The sequence below is a fragment of the Saccostrea echinata genome, unplaced genomic scaffold (assembly GCF_033153115.1).
Source record: "Saccostrea echinata isolate AGI-Se365-2 ecotype Australia unplaced genomic scaffold, CSIRO_AGI_Sech_v1 ptg000016l, whole genome shotgun sequence".
Classification (NCBI taxonomy): Eukaryota; Metazoa; Mollusca; class Bivalvia; order Ostreida; family Ostreidae; genus Saccostrea; species Saccostrea echinata.
Window position 1 is genome coordinate 22,130,988 of NW_026889765.1, and position 13,648 is coordinate 22,144,635.

Sequence of the window (13,648 nt, forward strand, 5' to 3'; positions counted from 1 at the left end):
TTATGAAAAAGGTAAAGATGTCGAACAGTGATCAATCTCTTAGACCATCAAAACAACACAAATTGTTAACAGAGCAGAAAATAGACCCCTGAAAACACCAGAGGTAGAATTAGGTGCCTATGAGTAAGCATCCTTTGTCAACTTGTCCCACTTGCCGTGACTTCTCTGTATTGATCAAGTAAATGGAGCCATCTGTAGTCCAGATGAGTTTAAAAACAATTGAATTATAATTGGTATGAAATTAGTAAGTCAAAAACGATCGAATGATAAGCTGTATTTGCAATGGAAGTATATATACATGTAGCGACCATGGAATTTGCAATCTGCTGAAAGTCCTGTAACTCGAACTTATTTGTCAATAGCCAGCATCTTTAAAAGCAGCTTAGCGGTTTCCAACATTTCGGCATGAACATCACTTAAGAGACATAATTTGTTAAAGTGGGCATCTTGAGCATCAAAATTGGTACCTTATAAGTTTTACATAAAAACCATATGCAGGTGATAGTGGAATGTTACATAAATAACGGAAGTTGATAATGGAAAAGCTGAAGGTGTCCTGTTTGTCATATAGTTACATTGTAGTCGTTAGGTGTCTATTAATGTATATAGTCAGTAAAACTTCCAAATATGAAACAAATTTGGTAAATTCTGATTGGGGTGAATTAAAAAATAATGACCATTGGAATTTGAAAAAAATTCAACTACCCATAACATAATTTTCACTTATATCATCATATTGTATATGCATTCTAGTTAAAATTCTTGAAGTTGCAATAGAATAGACAATTTGATAAAAACAGTTTCAGAATTTTTATCAGTAAAACTTTATTTGAAAAAAGAAAATATTGCTACATCCTGTAAGACTTTCTAAAATACATAATCAAAAGAAATTATAGTTTTTTATGCTTCAAAATGGTATCAAGCATATAAATGATAAGATCTAAATCTTGACTGAGTTTCTTCTCTTGTGTATGTGGGAAAAAATTGGTTTTTTGATTGTTATTTTACATTTTTCAATTTTGGTTTGAAAAGTTTTAATATGAAAGAGATATGAGACAATAGATTTCCCTCCAAATCACTTTTTTGTCCATTTAAGTCTATTCTTGAAATCTAAGCTGAAGAGAATTTTGATATACAAGTTTTCTTACAAAAATACTAGATTTTGAAGTGACCCTATGCTACATTATTGTGTTGCACTCCTGACACCCGATATATAGGTATCTTATTTAACTTTTTTCTTATAATTATAACATACAATAACCCATTCGTTGTTTTGATATTTTTGATCATTTACGGCAATCTGAATGTGATCATTTAAGGCAATCTGAATGTGTAATATATATACATTGTATTTAAAAATATGTGTGTAATTGATAAATCTATTTGGTATAAATGTTCTTTGTGTCTTTATTTTCCAAAATAAAAATCCAGAGAATCATATACTGATAAAAGTGTTTTTCATGCTGGGGAGGAAAACATCGAATGTTGCACTCCCGACATTATTTAGTACGCACAGATACTAGACTCTCATTAATGCTGCTTGTGATTTATATAACATTTGAAAGTTTTAAATTGTATATATCACTAATTGTTTTACAATTTGAAAATTCTTTTTTGACTTTAGGAGAGATTATTGTAAGATTTATTGTATTTAGAAATTTATGAAATTTTCAAAGATTCAAGAAGACAATATCATTAAGTGATGGTATCAGTTAAGTCTAGATCAGGTCAAAGTCATCATCTTTTTCACTGACATATAGAATGAAGAGATTATGTTGCCAATCATGTGATACCTACTCCTATTTCAAAAGATAAAATGTTTTTTTTTCTTTTTGCATAAAATGACGTTACCATATAAGGTATATCCGACGCTTTTCATACTAATTGTTAGGCCATTATTTATACACTGAATTGTCGACGGATTTTTCTGTTATTTACCGATCATGACAAGGAGCACATGGCGGGTGTGATTGATCGGCAGGGGATGCTCACTCCTCCATGTCACCTGATCCCACCTCTGTTTGTGGAGTTTGCTCTGCTCCCGATTTGTATTGTTTTAATGGATTCTGAGCTTGAATACTGTTCATTATCTCCATATTTCATGCTGAGACATAGAAATTTATTCCCATTGTCATTATGTTAGTGCAGGTTGATAAATATGTGTTTGGTCGTATTTTTAGCTCTTCTGAGCCAAAGGCTCAAAGAGCTAATGCTATGGACATTTGTGCGGTGTGCGGTGTGCATAAACTTTTTAGAATATGGGCCATAACTCAAGAACCCCTTGACCAATTATTTTCAAATTTGTCACAGGGTATCCTTGGCCCAAGGGCTCCTGTTTATACTAAAATTAGGATTGTGACCCTTAAACAAGGGGAGATAATTAGGAAAATAGAAACAAAAGTACTGGTTGCTAAAAAATCTTTTTCTCAAGAACCACTGGGCAGATTATCACCAAACTTAACACAAAAGGATGAGGATATGTTGTAGATTAAAATTTGCAAGGGGAATCGCCCTGGAGCAAAGGGCGTAGTTTCAAGGTCACCTCAAAGTTGACCAAAAATTACATTTTATTAAAATATTGATATTTTGCTTACTATAAGACCTAGGATCATCAAATCTTGTCAGTTGCTGCATCTAAGGACCTCATATCATGTCGACTCAAAAGTAGGTCACGGTGACCTACCTTTAAAATTATGAGGTCATTCTTTTTCAAAATGATTTAGAGGCATATTTTGAACAATATAAGGCTTATGATCATCAAACTTTGTCTGTTGATGTATCTTGGGTCCTTAAAGTACGTCAACTAAAAAGTAGGTCACCTTGACCTATTTTTTGAATTTTATGGCTAATCATTTTCTAAACAACTAAGGTCATTAATTCGAATACCGAGAGGTTAAGAATCATTAAATCTTGTAAGACGATGCATCTTTGGGCCATAAAATATATTTATTAAAAAGTAGGTCACAGTGACCTACTTTTTGAACTTTGCAGGCATTCAATTTCAAAGTGTTTAACAGGCATAATTTGGACATTTTAAGGCTTATGATAATAAAACTTTGTAATATGATGCATCTTGTGTTCTCGAAGAACGTCAACTGAAAAGTAGGTCACTGTGACCTACTTTTGAAATTTTATGGCTATATTTAAATATTTAGGGTACTATTTGGCTTACAATCATCAAAATTTGTAAGTTGATGTATCTTGGGTCCTCGGAGTAGTTCGACTGAAAAGTACGTCATTCTGACCTACTATTGAATTTATATGGCTATAATTAAATATTTCGGGTACTAATTGGCTTAGAATCATTAAACTTTGTCAGTTGATGCATCTTGGGTCTTCGGAGTAGGTCAACTGAAAAGTAGGTCACCGTGACCTACTTTTGAAAAATTATGGCTTTAATTAAATATTTCAGGTACTAATTGGCTTAGAATCATCAACTTTGTCAGTTGATGCATCATGAGTCCTCAGAGTACAACTGAAAAGTAGGTCACTGTGACCTACTTTTGAAAATGTATAGCTTTAATTAAATATTTCAGGTACTAATTGGCTTAGAATCATCAAAATTTGTCAATTGATGCATCTTGTCCTAGGAGTACAACAACTGAAAAGTAGGCCACTGTGACCTACGTTTGAAATTTATTGCTTTATTTCAATATTTTTAGGTACTAATTGGCTTAGAATCACCAAACTTTGTCAGTTGATGCATCTTGGGTCCTCAAAGTCTGTCATCTGAAAAGTAGGTCACTGTGAAATTTTATGGTTGTAATTTTAAAAATATTTTAGGTATTAATTGGCTTAGAATCATCAAACGTAGTTGATGCATCTTTGGTCCTCAGAGAATGAAAAGTGATAAGTAGGTCATGATGACCTACTCTCAGGTACTAATTGGCTTAGAATCATCTTGGGTTCTTAGAGTGTTTCATCTAAAATGTAGGTCATGATGATCTACCTTTGGAATTTCAACGCTTTATCTAAATATACATGATACTTAGAGGCTTCAAATGGAAGTGATAGGTTGTACAGTTTATCAGAAGAGGGATTCAACGCCCTTGGGCCTCTTGTTTTTAATTCGCCCACAGTTGTGTATTATTTCAAGTTTACTGGGATATCTCGAGTCGACAAACGAAAGAAAATAACTATTATATACATTATTAATTGCTAAAACCTCGTCTTTATATCTAAATGTCGAATTAAAGGCTGCAGCAAAAATTACTTTCATCTTGTGTTGCAGTTTTCGAATATACATGTATTCTGCTTTATATTAATAAACAAGGTCGGTTAATAGAGGGGCACAATAGGTGCCCCTGGGAATTACAATACATTGTTGGAAAACCTCGTTTCCAAAGACATCATAGATAATATCACTGATAATCTCCAGCATCTTATATCAACCTCAGAGTATGTGCGTGTAGAAAGTAATTTTGGAGGTGACCATGCAAGTACAAGATTCATAACAGTTCATTTCTTTTTTCAAAATTAATGCCAGTCAGACTTGGTAGAAACTTTGCTGAACACTGCAATGTATTTGTTTCTAAGGATTTTTTAGTTGCATTTCATTGAGCTCATTTTTAAAAGACTGAGATTTCATGCTTGGAAAAGAAGTATGAGTATTAGTTGGATTACCAGATGTGGAATTATAACCAAGTGCTCCAACCAAAATAGCAGAATTGTAATAATGAGCCTTACAAAATGAGACCGTATTTGTTCTTAGAAGAGTATAAAAGGTGAAATCAAAACATAATGTTCATCTAGCCTTTCCGATTTTTGTTTACGAGAAAAAGGAAGGATAGAAGTTTTGTTTCTTTGTCAAGTTTTGTTGCCCAAGAATAACATTCTTCCAAAATGTATATCTTAATTACTTTTAAAGTCTTTGTTTCATTTTTTTTTAGGAAAAAGCAAAAACACGAGATCTCTTTATATTCCATCGAAGGTGTTTTCAGTCTTACTGGTCAGAAATATGAAGTATATTTACAGAAACTTTTAGTTATTTCTTGACTTTCATATATGGAAATAATCCATTCCTCTTACATATAAACATGTCACATGAAGCATGGATTGATTAATTCATTGATTATATGTTTTTTTTAGTTCTCGTCCCGTTCGAGATATTTTCACTCTCATAAGCGTTCCGTTCAAGAAGCGAACCGTACCGTACAGAGAACGAAACGAATCGTGCACAAAAAAATGTTCAAAAAACCCACCGTACTGTTCACGAAAAGAAAAGAACCCTTCACGAACCGTGTACACAAACGAACCGTAACTTCACAAAACGAACCGTACCGTTCATGAATCATTTCTTTTAAAAAAAAAAATAATGCAAGCCACGCCCCAAAAGTATTCCAAATCTTGCAATGACCTAAAACAGTAAGTCATTTTCTTAAAAAATATTTTCTAATATTCCCAACAATCTAAATGAATTTGAATTACCATACCTTTACTTGATTCCTAAATTTCATAAAAATCCTTACAAACAAAGATACATAGCGGGTTCCAGTAAATGTTCTACCAAGCCTCTTTCTTTACTCTTCACTAAAATATTTACTGTAACGAAGGAGGAACTTCAGGAGTACTGTACAACAGTATATTCGAGAATTGGTGTAAATCAGATCTGGATACTTAAAAACTCCAAGGACTTTGTAGAAAATTTGAAATCACAAAATTTTACTAAAATCAATGTACGACTTTTCAATACTTTATACAACAATTCCACACGATATATTGAAATCCAGGCTTTTTTGTATCATAGACAGCTGTTTTTTTTCAATAAAAATGGAACTTGTAAATATACTAACTTGTAATTGTTCATTTGCAAAATTATTTCTGACTGTACAAGTACTCTGAAGTTGATATCTAAAAGATGCTTGAGTTTCTGATTGACAATATCTATGTAGTTTTTCGAGATCAAGTCTTCCAACAATCTTTTTTTTACCTTGAAGTGAACATGGTGAAAGTTAAGTATGCATGTGTAATACTTATCAATTTTACTCTCTGTTTATATAATTATGAATAGTGTTTCAAATTGCCCCTTAAAATGAATGCCTTAATTTTATTTTATATATATTTTTACTGTGCACAGCTATACTCGTGAAGTTTATCCGTGTTTTAAACTTTTATCAAAATGCCATTAATTTAGAACTATGACATCCTGAAATTCACCTCTTCCCGCCATTTTGATATTTTTTGTAAAAAATGCTTATTTTCAGATAATTAATCTTCCAAAAAATATTGAGCGCAGACTTGAAAAAAAAGTTATATTTTCACTTAAGATGTATATATCCACGAATAATTAATGACAAAAAATGTTGCTTGTTCTAAGCTGCGCTCTATGTTTCTATAGAAGAAAAAGCATATATAGAAAAAAGTACATTTTTTTTAAATTGTTTGATAAGACTGCAGTAATAGCACCAATTATGACGTCATTTACAGCCAGTGAATGCATATAAATGAGACAAATGTATTGAAAATGTCTCTAATATTAACTCTTTTGCAAAATTAAACAACAATTTAACGTATCTTAATCACTTTTTAAAAATATTGGTTTATGGAGGCCAAAATTTATTTTTATCATATATAGTCCTTGAAGGTTGAAATTAACTATTGTAAGTGTACTGTATGTAACATTTATCAACTTTACTTTCTGTTGATGAGGTGTAACAGTACAGACCCTGTCTACAGTTCCTGTCATGTTTAGTAAGGTTGTAACTCAGGAGACAGAAAAGGTGGGACCACAATAGGAAATATTTTTCTGAAGAGTCATTAAATTATCTACTTCTGAAGAAAAGTAAGGCCATGATTTATTATTTGTCATATAAGCATGATTAATATTCAGTTATCATCATGTGGGGTTTTCCGTGCATTTTACATTTTTTAGCTCACCTGAGCCGAAGGGGGTAGAGTGCGGCCTCAATGAATGTTCAAACTTATAGGGAAAAATCTTTAAAAAATTTCTAAAGCCATGATTAGTCAAAAAAATATGGGATCATCTTCATGACCAGTAAGTGAAGATGCAAGTTTGTTCAAATCATGCCAACCCCCCCCCCCTCCCAGGGATAGGTTGAGACCACTTACGTATTTAAATTTTTCAATATTGAGGTGATTTCTGATTTCTTCCTTGCCACTGTGCTCAGGTGTCTTACATTAGATATGTATATACATTTAAACTTTGTTATCTCAAACATGTTGGGACCGAGCAAAAGCTTCTAGATATCCAAGGATAAAAAATATAAAGGGCTAAATACTTCGAGAAACCAAGGTTCAACCGTATATATTTTATCTTTTTGACAGTACATTTTAGTGAAAGTTTTAACCTGACTTCAGTTTAAAATTTAAAAACTGAAATTGTAAGTCATCTCTACAAATATGTTGAACATCTTTACTTGTGGAATTTTCGAATAATTCATTTTAATCAATTCCTTGATTAATAAAGACACAGTCATGTATTTTTACAGGATATAAATTTATTATAGCAACAATTATTGCGAAGCTACAGAGTTGTTTCCTTTAGATTTCCTTTCGATACGTGTACCTTTATTTCCTGTGCAAAATGTGTGGCAACAAAGTTAGACAAAATGTTTATATTTCATTTCACAAAGCAATTTATGTTGTAAAATCTGGCTGGTGTTTTAGTTACAAACATGCATGTTTACCCAACTCTCAGTGCTTGGTTATTAGGTTTTCTACATGTATTTGATTTTCTTCACATTACCCTGATGCTCTGCCACAAAGAGGTTGTCATTGGTGTCTATACATAAACCCCATGGATCATATAGATCGCAGTTATCAAGGTAACAGAGGAACTGTCCATCCTGATCTATGATATGGATGCAGTTGTTTTTATAGTCTGCTGTCAGGATCTGGAGCTGGCTGTCTGTGGTGATGCCGCAAGGAATGAATTTCTTGGTAGAATAGAGATGACCAGTGTATCTGAAACGGAGTTTTCCCAAACGATTAACAACCACTACTGTACGGGCTCTATTGTCAGCAACACAGATATCCAGGTTCCTGTTCTCACTTATGTACATGCATTTCAAGGAACCAGATGAATACAGAGGTTTACCATTATTATCAAATTCAATGATTTGTTTTTCTGTGGAGCCAGAGTAACGGACAACTTTCGATTGTATATTGGAATTATCATTATTCATGGAAACCAGAAGATCACCAGAGATGGTACTACAGACATAGCAAGGTATCCACCCCTGTAGTCTGATCATTTCCTGTATCTGTTTATTCTTCACTAAGTTTACAGTTCTTGTACTTTCATCAGTATAAACTAGATTGCCACTCCTTGTCACTGCTATGTCACGTGGATTGGTACCTGACTTGGTTTCGATTGCCTTCAGTAGTCTGCCCTGGAGGTTATAGAGTTTCATGACTTTTTCGTCTCCATATGTCCAGATTTCTTCATTACTGAGACAGGTAACATTGTATAGATCTTCATACTCAGTATCTATGTTGGTGATGAGCTCTGATTCATCAAGCAGCTGTTTGACTGAAGAACAGGATACAGCTTCTGGAGTCTCCATTGTGTAACAATGTTCTTCTGTTGTAAGAGATAAAACCGACAGAGAACCAAACATTTGAAGAAGCTGTTCTGTGTTGATGTGATATGGAGAGAATCTTGGTAAGGATACACTGATTTTAGGAGGTAAACTTCTGAATTCAGCATTCCTGGATTTGTATTCTGCAGTGGATAGTGGGAAATCATTGATGTATAGTATTTTCTTCAGATCAAGAATGCTTTGTTCTACATCAGAAGTAATCTGCTTAATTTCTTTTTCTTGTTTATTTAGAGCAGCTAGGTGTTTGGTTTTCATCTCATCAATTTCAGATTTTTGTTTGTTAACAATGATATTAATTTCCCTGTGCCAATCTTCTCCTTGTTTGATCACATCTGTTGTCAGTTTCTCGTAATGTTTTTCCACGTTTGATTTTTCGAAATCTAAATTTAATTCAATTTCTTCATATATAGGATAAATTCTTTTTTCTAGTTCTCTCAAATCATTTTCTAAATATTTTGTTTTAAAACTCAGTTTGTGCAGATTGTCTGATAAATCATGTCCTTTATGTTCACCGGAGGCGATGCAGGTAGAACAGACAGGAATGTAACATCTCTCACAGTAAAGTTCACAATATTTCTGGGTGTGGTTTAGACATATTGGGTTGTCGGGAGCAAAAATTGTTTGTTTATAAGGTACAACATTGTGTCTTTTGGATGAAACAGAGAGATGCTCCCCAACGCAGTCTTTACATAGGTTAATCTGGCAAAGTTCACAATGACTCTGTAATGCATTTTCCTTACACAAGTCACAGAGAAGGAGTACTTGCGCTCTATCCAGGAGGTCCATTATAAGTCTCTTAGTTGCATAAAAAAGATGATGCTGTTAAAAAAGTTATGGAGTATTACTTCAGTGAAATCACTTATTTTAGTAGGGGCTATTTTTTTTCATGTTTTTGAATATAATAATATTACATTGTATGAGCTGCAAGTTTAAAACTTGGCTGATTAAAGACCAAATTGTTGTTACATGTCACTATTTACATCACCTGCTTACAAAACTGATTAATGTTTCTTTTCATTTGACAGTCATAAATTACAGGGAAATGATTTTTTTTTAACTTGTAAAAACTTGTTTCGAATCTTATTGGTATTCAATAAAATATGTTAAGCACAATGTTTCATTTTCATTAATTTGCTATGTTAAAATTTTGAGGTACCGAATCTACGTTTTTAAAGAATTCCACTTGACAATCCTCCTATTCTTCATGACTTCAAGCCTTGTACAAATTATCAATCGCAATATAAGGATATAAGTATTAGACTTTGAACTAATTTAAGTGGATCAAAGAATCAGGTTCCAACAAATAAATTAAACTTAATTTTGCTCTAGGGTCTCACCTGAAATTCTAAGATGGCTTCCTTAACAACGAGTATCTAGTATATAAACAAACAACTTTCTTGTCTCGGTTCTAGATTTTTACCTACACTAAGATAACATGATTTAAATGCCTGCCAGAGTTATCTAAGGTATTGGATTCATTGATTAAGTAAAACTTAAATATGTCGAAGAAGGCATGCGCAGAAATGGAATGATTGCCAAAACAGAAATTTGATTTGTTAGTTGATATATGTGATTGTAAGCTCATGACCAACGTTTGGGACAAGTATGTATATATACATGATATAGGAATCTTATTGCCAGTCTGTCTTTTTGACAGTCTGTGCATTCATGTTTGTCTGTCGATGGACTTTCGGTAACTTTCTAAAGAAAAAAAACAGAAGCTCATACAGACCTGATAAAATGACTCATTAAGACCCACAATCGTGTTATTGGTGTTATCCAAGGTCTCTTGTATAAGTTTATGCAACTTTGTTTTGAAAAAAATATATAAATGTCTTGCCAGGTCGTATTTTCTATTGGATAAACCTTTGAAGTCTATAATTCATGTACAGAAGAACTTGTTTTTTAAAACGTTTTTAAAACATTTTAGCAAAATATTTCAGCATATTTTATCAGAACATTTTCTGAAAATGTAAGAAGAACATGTTCGAAAATGTTTCACGTGATTTTTTTATGTTTTTTTTAAACGTTTTTTAAAACATTTAAAGATAAATGTTGCAACGCAGCACAGTTACATGTAAGGCTACAAAAAGGAGGTGGAGCCTAAATTTTACGGGAAATATTAACTATGACATCACACGAAACTAACAATCCTAAAAAATACCAAAAAATGAAGTGATTTGCGATTTTAAACACGCATTTTTGTCGTAAGTTAGATCCCACATAGCAAGGTTTAAACAAGTTACTGATCGCACTGCACTTGTCGATATGACGTCATTCTGTAAAACTTGATGTAGTTTGTATGCAGTGAGCGGCGGATCAAGTAATATTTTCACAACGAAGAAATGTATTTCATAATTAAACAAAATATTATTTGCAGATTTTTAAGAGGCAATTAATTTAGATACAATGTCCTTTTTCTGATTTTGTTCATATATTTTCCGTACATTTCCTATTTAACGGATACTGCCGTATATTTGTATGCAGGTACATTGGAGGATAATCTAATGGTCGTAATAAATCGATCTAGTGCAATGGCATACAGTCAATGGATTATGACAAGTTTTTAATGATAAACTCTAGAGGTATTAAGCTATTTGAAAAGTGCTGCGATCCTGTTGAAATCTTGAAACTGAATTAATTATTTCTATATTTAATGAAGCTGACCAGCAAAAAATTCTGTGTGCGTTCATATAAATATGATTTAAACAATGAAATTGTAGAATATATATAGGATCGCAGCACTCTTCACAAATTACAATGGGTGTTGAAACTATTTAAAAATTAAACTTCGAATTTTAACTTGGTTATGCCCTTGCACTATTGGAATTTATATGTGATCTCAATACTGCAAGTATATGTGCAAAAATCAAGTGACTGCCACATCACGTGACAGGTCTAAATAGAAAATCTAATCGTCCTCAAAACGTAGTTAATAACCATAATTACATTTGTCCGATATTAGTAAAGTACTAAAAAGAATCGCCATCCTGAAAAAAAAAATTGTAATAAAAAATCGCCGATATTTTGGTCCACTTGAGATAGCAGTCAAGGCATTTTTAACACTTTTGATGCCATGTTAAAGATCATTTTGATTACATGTCAATCCATGTTCTCGTTCCCGCACAAATTTGTTGATGGCCATACTGTATACAGGGAAATTTTCGCCACCGTTTTATTTTCGCCCCTTTCGCCCTACACACAAGAGGGCGAAATTAAAACGGGGCGAATTCAAGAAATCACAGTATAATTTGTTAAACAGAATTATGTCATGGGCGAATTTAAATGGGGCAAAATTTTTTGCAAGAGTGAGAGGGCGAAAATAACCCTGTATACAGTATTCCTATCATGGGTATGCACGACACAGAAATGTCCCTGTTGTCAAAATCTTCATAAATTTTCTGTTCCAACTATCTCATGTCTTTGGGAAACAGGTTCCCCTGCTTTTGTGACATGGGCACAATTAAGTACTTTATGGGATCTTTCCCCAGTGGCAACAACACTAGTGTCTTGTGCACTTTTTCTCCAGCCATACCGCGCATCAGTTATTATGTCTATTCCATACAAGTTTTCATATACCCCAACTTCTTCTAAAATAGCAGTTGTGCATGAGTCCTCATATTCTTCTTGTAAAACTGTTTATACATTTTGAAAAATGCATCTCGTTTCTCCACGGAAAGAATTCCAAGTACTGCGGCATTACAAAATCTTGCATAATGAGAAGGTAACATCCCGCTGCATAGAAATGCATGGTTTATATTTTTTTCATTAACAAGGTATTTCAATTGGTTAAGCAAGGAGATGATGCCCAAATGTAGGAATGATTTCCTCTGTCGCCCCGGGTTCAGGTTAATTTCAATGAATGCACATGACTTCTCTTACTGACTTTTTTGATTTCTAGAATTCCTCTGCAGTACTTCCTACGGGTTGCTGAAATATCCATCAGTTTCCTGTTAGATTGCATTGAAGTCACAAAAAGTCCTGCTTCACTTGACTCTTCTTTAGTTTGGTGTAAGTTCCCGGTGATTTGAAATCATCTCTATTACTTGTTTCTTGGGATTTTTTTCCAGGTGTCCAGCAATGATTCCATTATATCTATGTTGTTGACAGGTCTCCCTAACTTACTGACCAAAACTTCCTTCACATTCTGAAGATTTTGCATTATTTCTTGTTTTTTTTTCCTTCAGTATTTGGTATTTCAAACTTGATATTTGCAGATTGTTTTAGCTTGGTTTCTGCCATTTTCTTAACTTCGTAATGAATTTTACTTTCTAAATTCTTACAATGATTACTCGCTTATCTTGTTGCAGTAGTGAACAGTACCAACCAGACCCCACCTGACACAAAGCAGTTCCAGAGCAGTCACGGGGACTGCTTTCTGGAACTGTTAATGCAGTCCCACAGGGGTCCCAAAGCGGTCCCAGAGCAGTCCCAGCAGTCCCAGCGGTGACAGAAAGCAGTCCCAGCAGGCGTGGTTAATTAATTTAAAGGGCGGAGCTTACTCAGAATGAGATTACCAATAAAGAAAGTTACTATAGAAGGCAGTTGAAATTGATGATAATTTTTTTCTGAGTAGTATCAACAAATATTGACAATTCTTACGCGATAGTCATTTCTGAACTGTTAAGAAAATCACAGTACGCGTGTAGAAACAAATAATAATTATTGAACAAAGATGTTCACACCTTTTAAAAACATGAATATTTAATCACAATTATTTGGTATGTTAATTTTTCACCAAAATAAATCAATGTTTTTATTTTCTGTTATATATATATATATATATATATATATATATATATATATATATATATATATATATATATATATATATATATATATATATATATACTAGTTCATGTTTTCGGAAGGTAAAACAAATTACTTTGGAAGAAATTAGTGTATCAGTCAGCTGATCAATAGATAAGCAATAAAATCAGTCAGATACATGACAATTTTAATCCGTACATTAACAAAACAATAGAATTATTATCATTTTACTGAAATACGGTTGAAAAAGTGAAGCCAATTTAAAAAAGAAAATAATTCATGAAATCAATTAAGATTCTAAGGGAAAAATCCATTAC

General features: G+C 32.9%; 1 protein-coding gene across 1 annotated transcript; it reads right to left on the reverse strand.

Moving 5' to 3' along the window:
• Nucleotides 1-7,676: 7,676 nt before the first annotated feature.
• Nucleotides 7,677-9,347, reverse strand: LOC133188217 (E3 ubiquitin-protein ligase TRIM36-like). Its single transcript, XM_061323594.1, has one exon. The coding sequence runs from the start codon at nt 9,345-9,347 to the stop codon at nt 7,677-7,679; it is 1,671 nt and encodes a 556-aa protein (XP_061179578.1).
• Nucleotides 9,348-13,648: the final 4,301 nt, after the last annotated feature.

Coding starts and splice junctions, on each gene's coding strand:
- LOC133188217 (XM_061323594.1), bottom strand. CDS start 9,347: ATGGACCTCCTGGATAGAGCGCAAGTACTCCTTCTCTGTGACTTGTGT.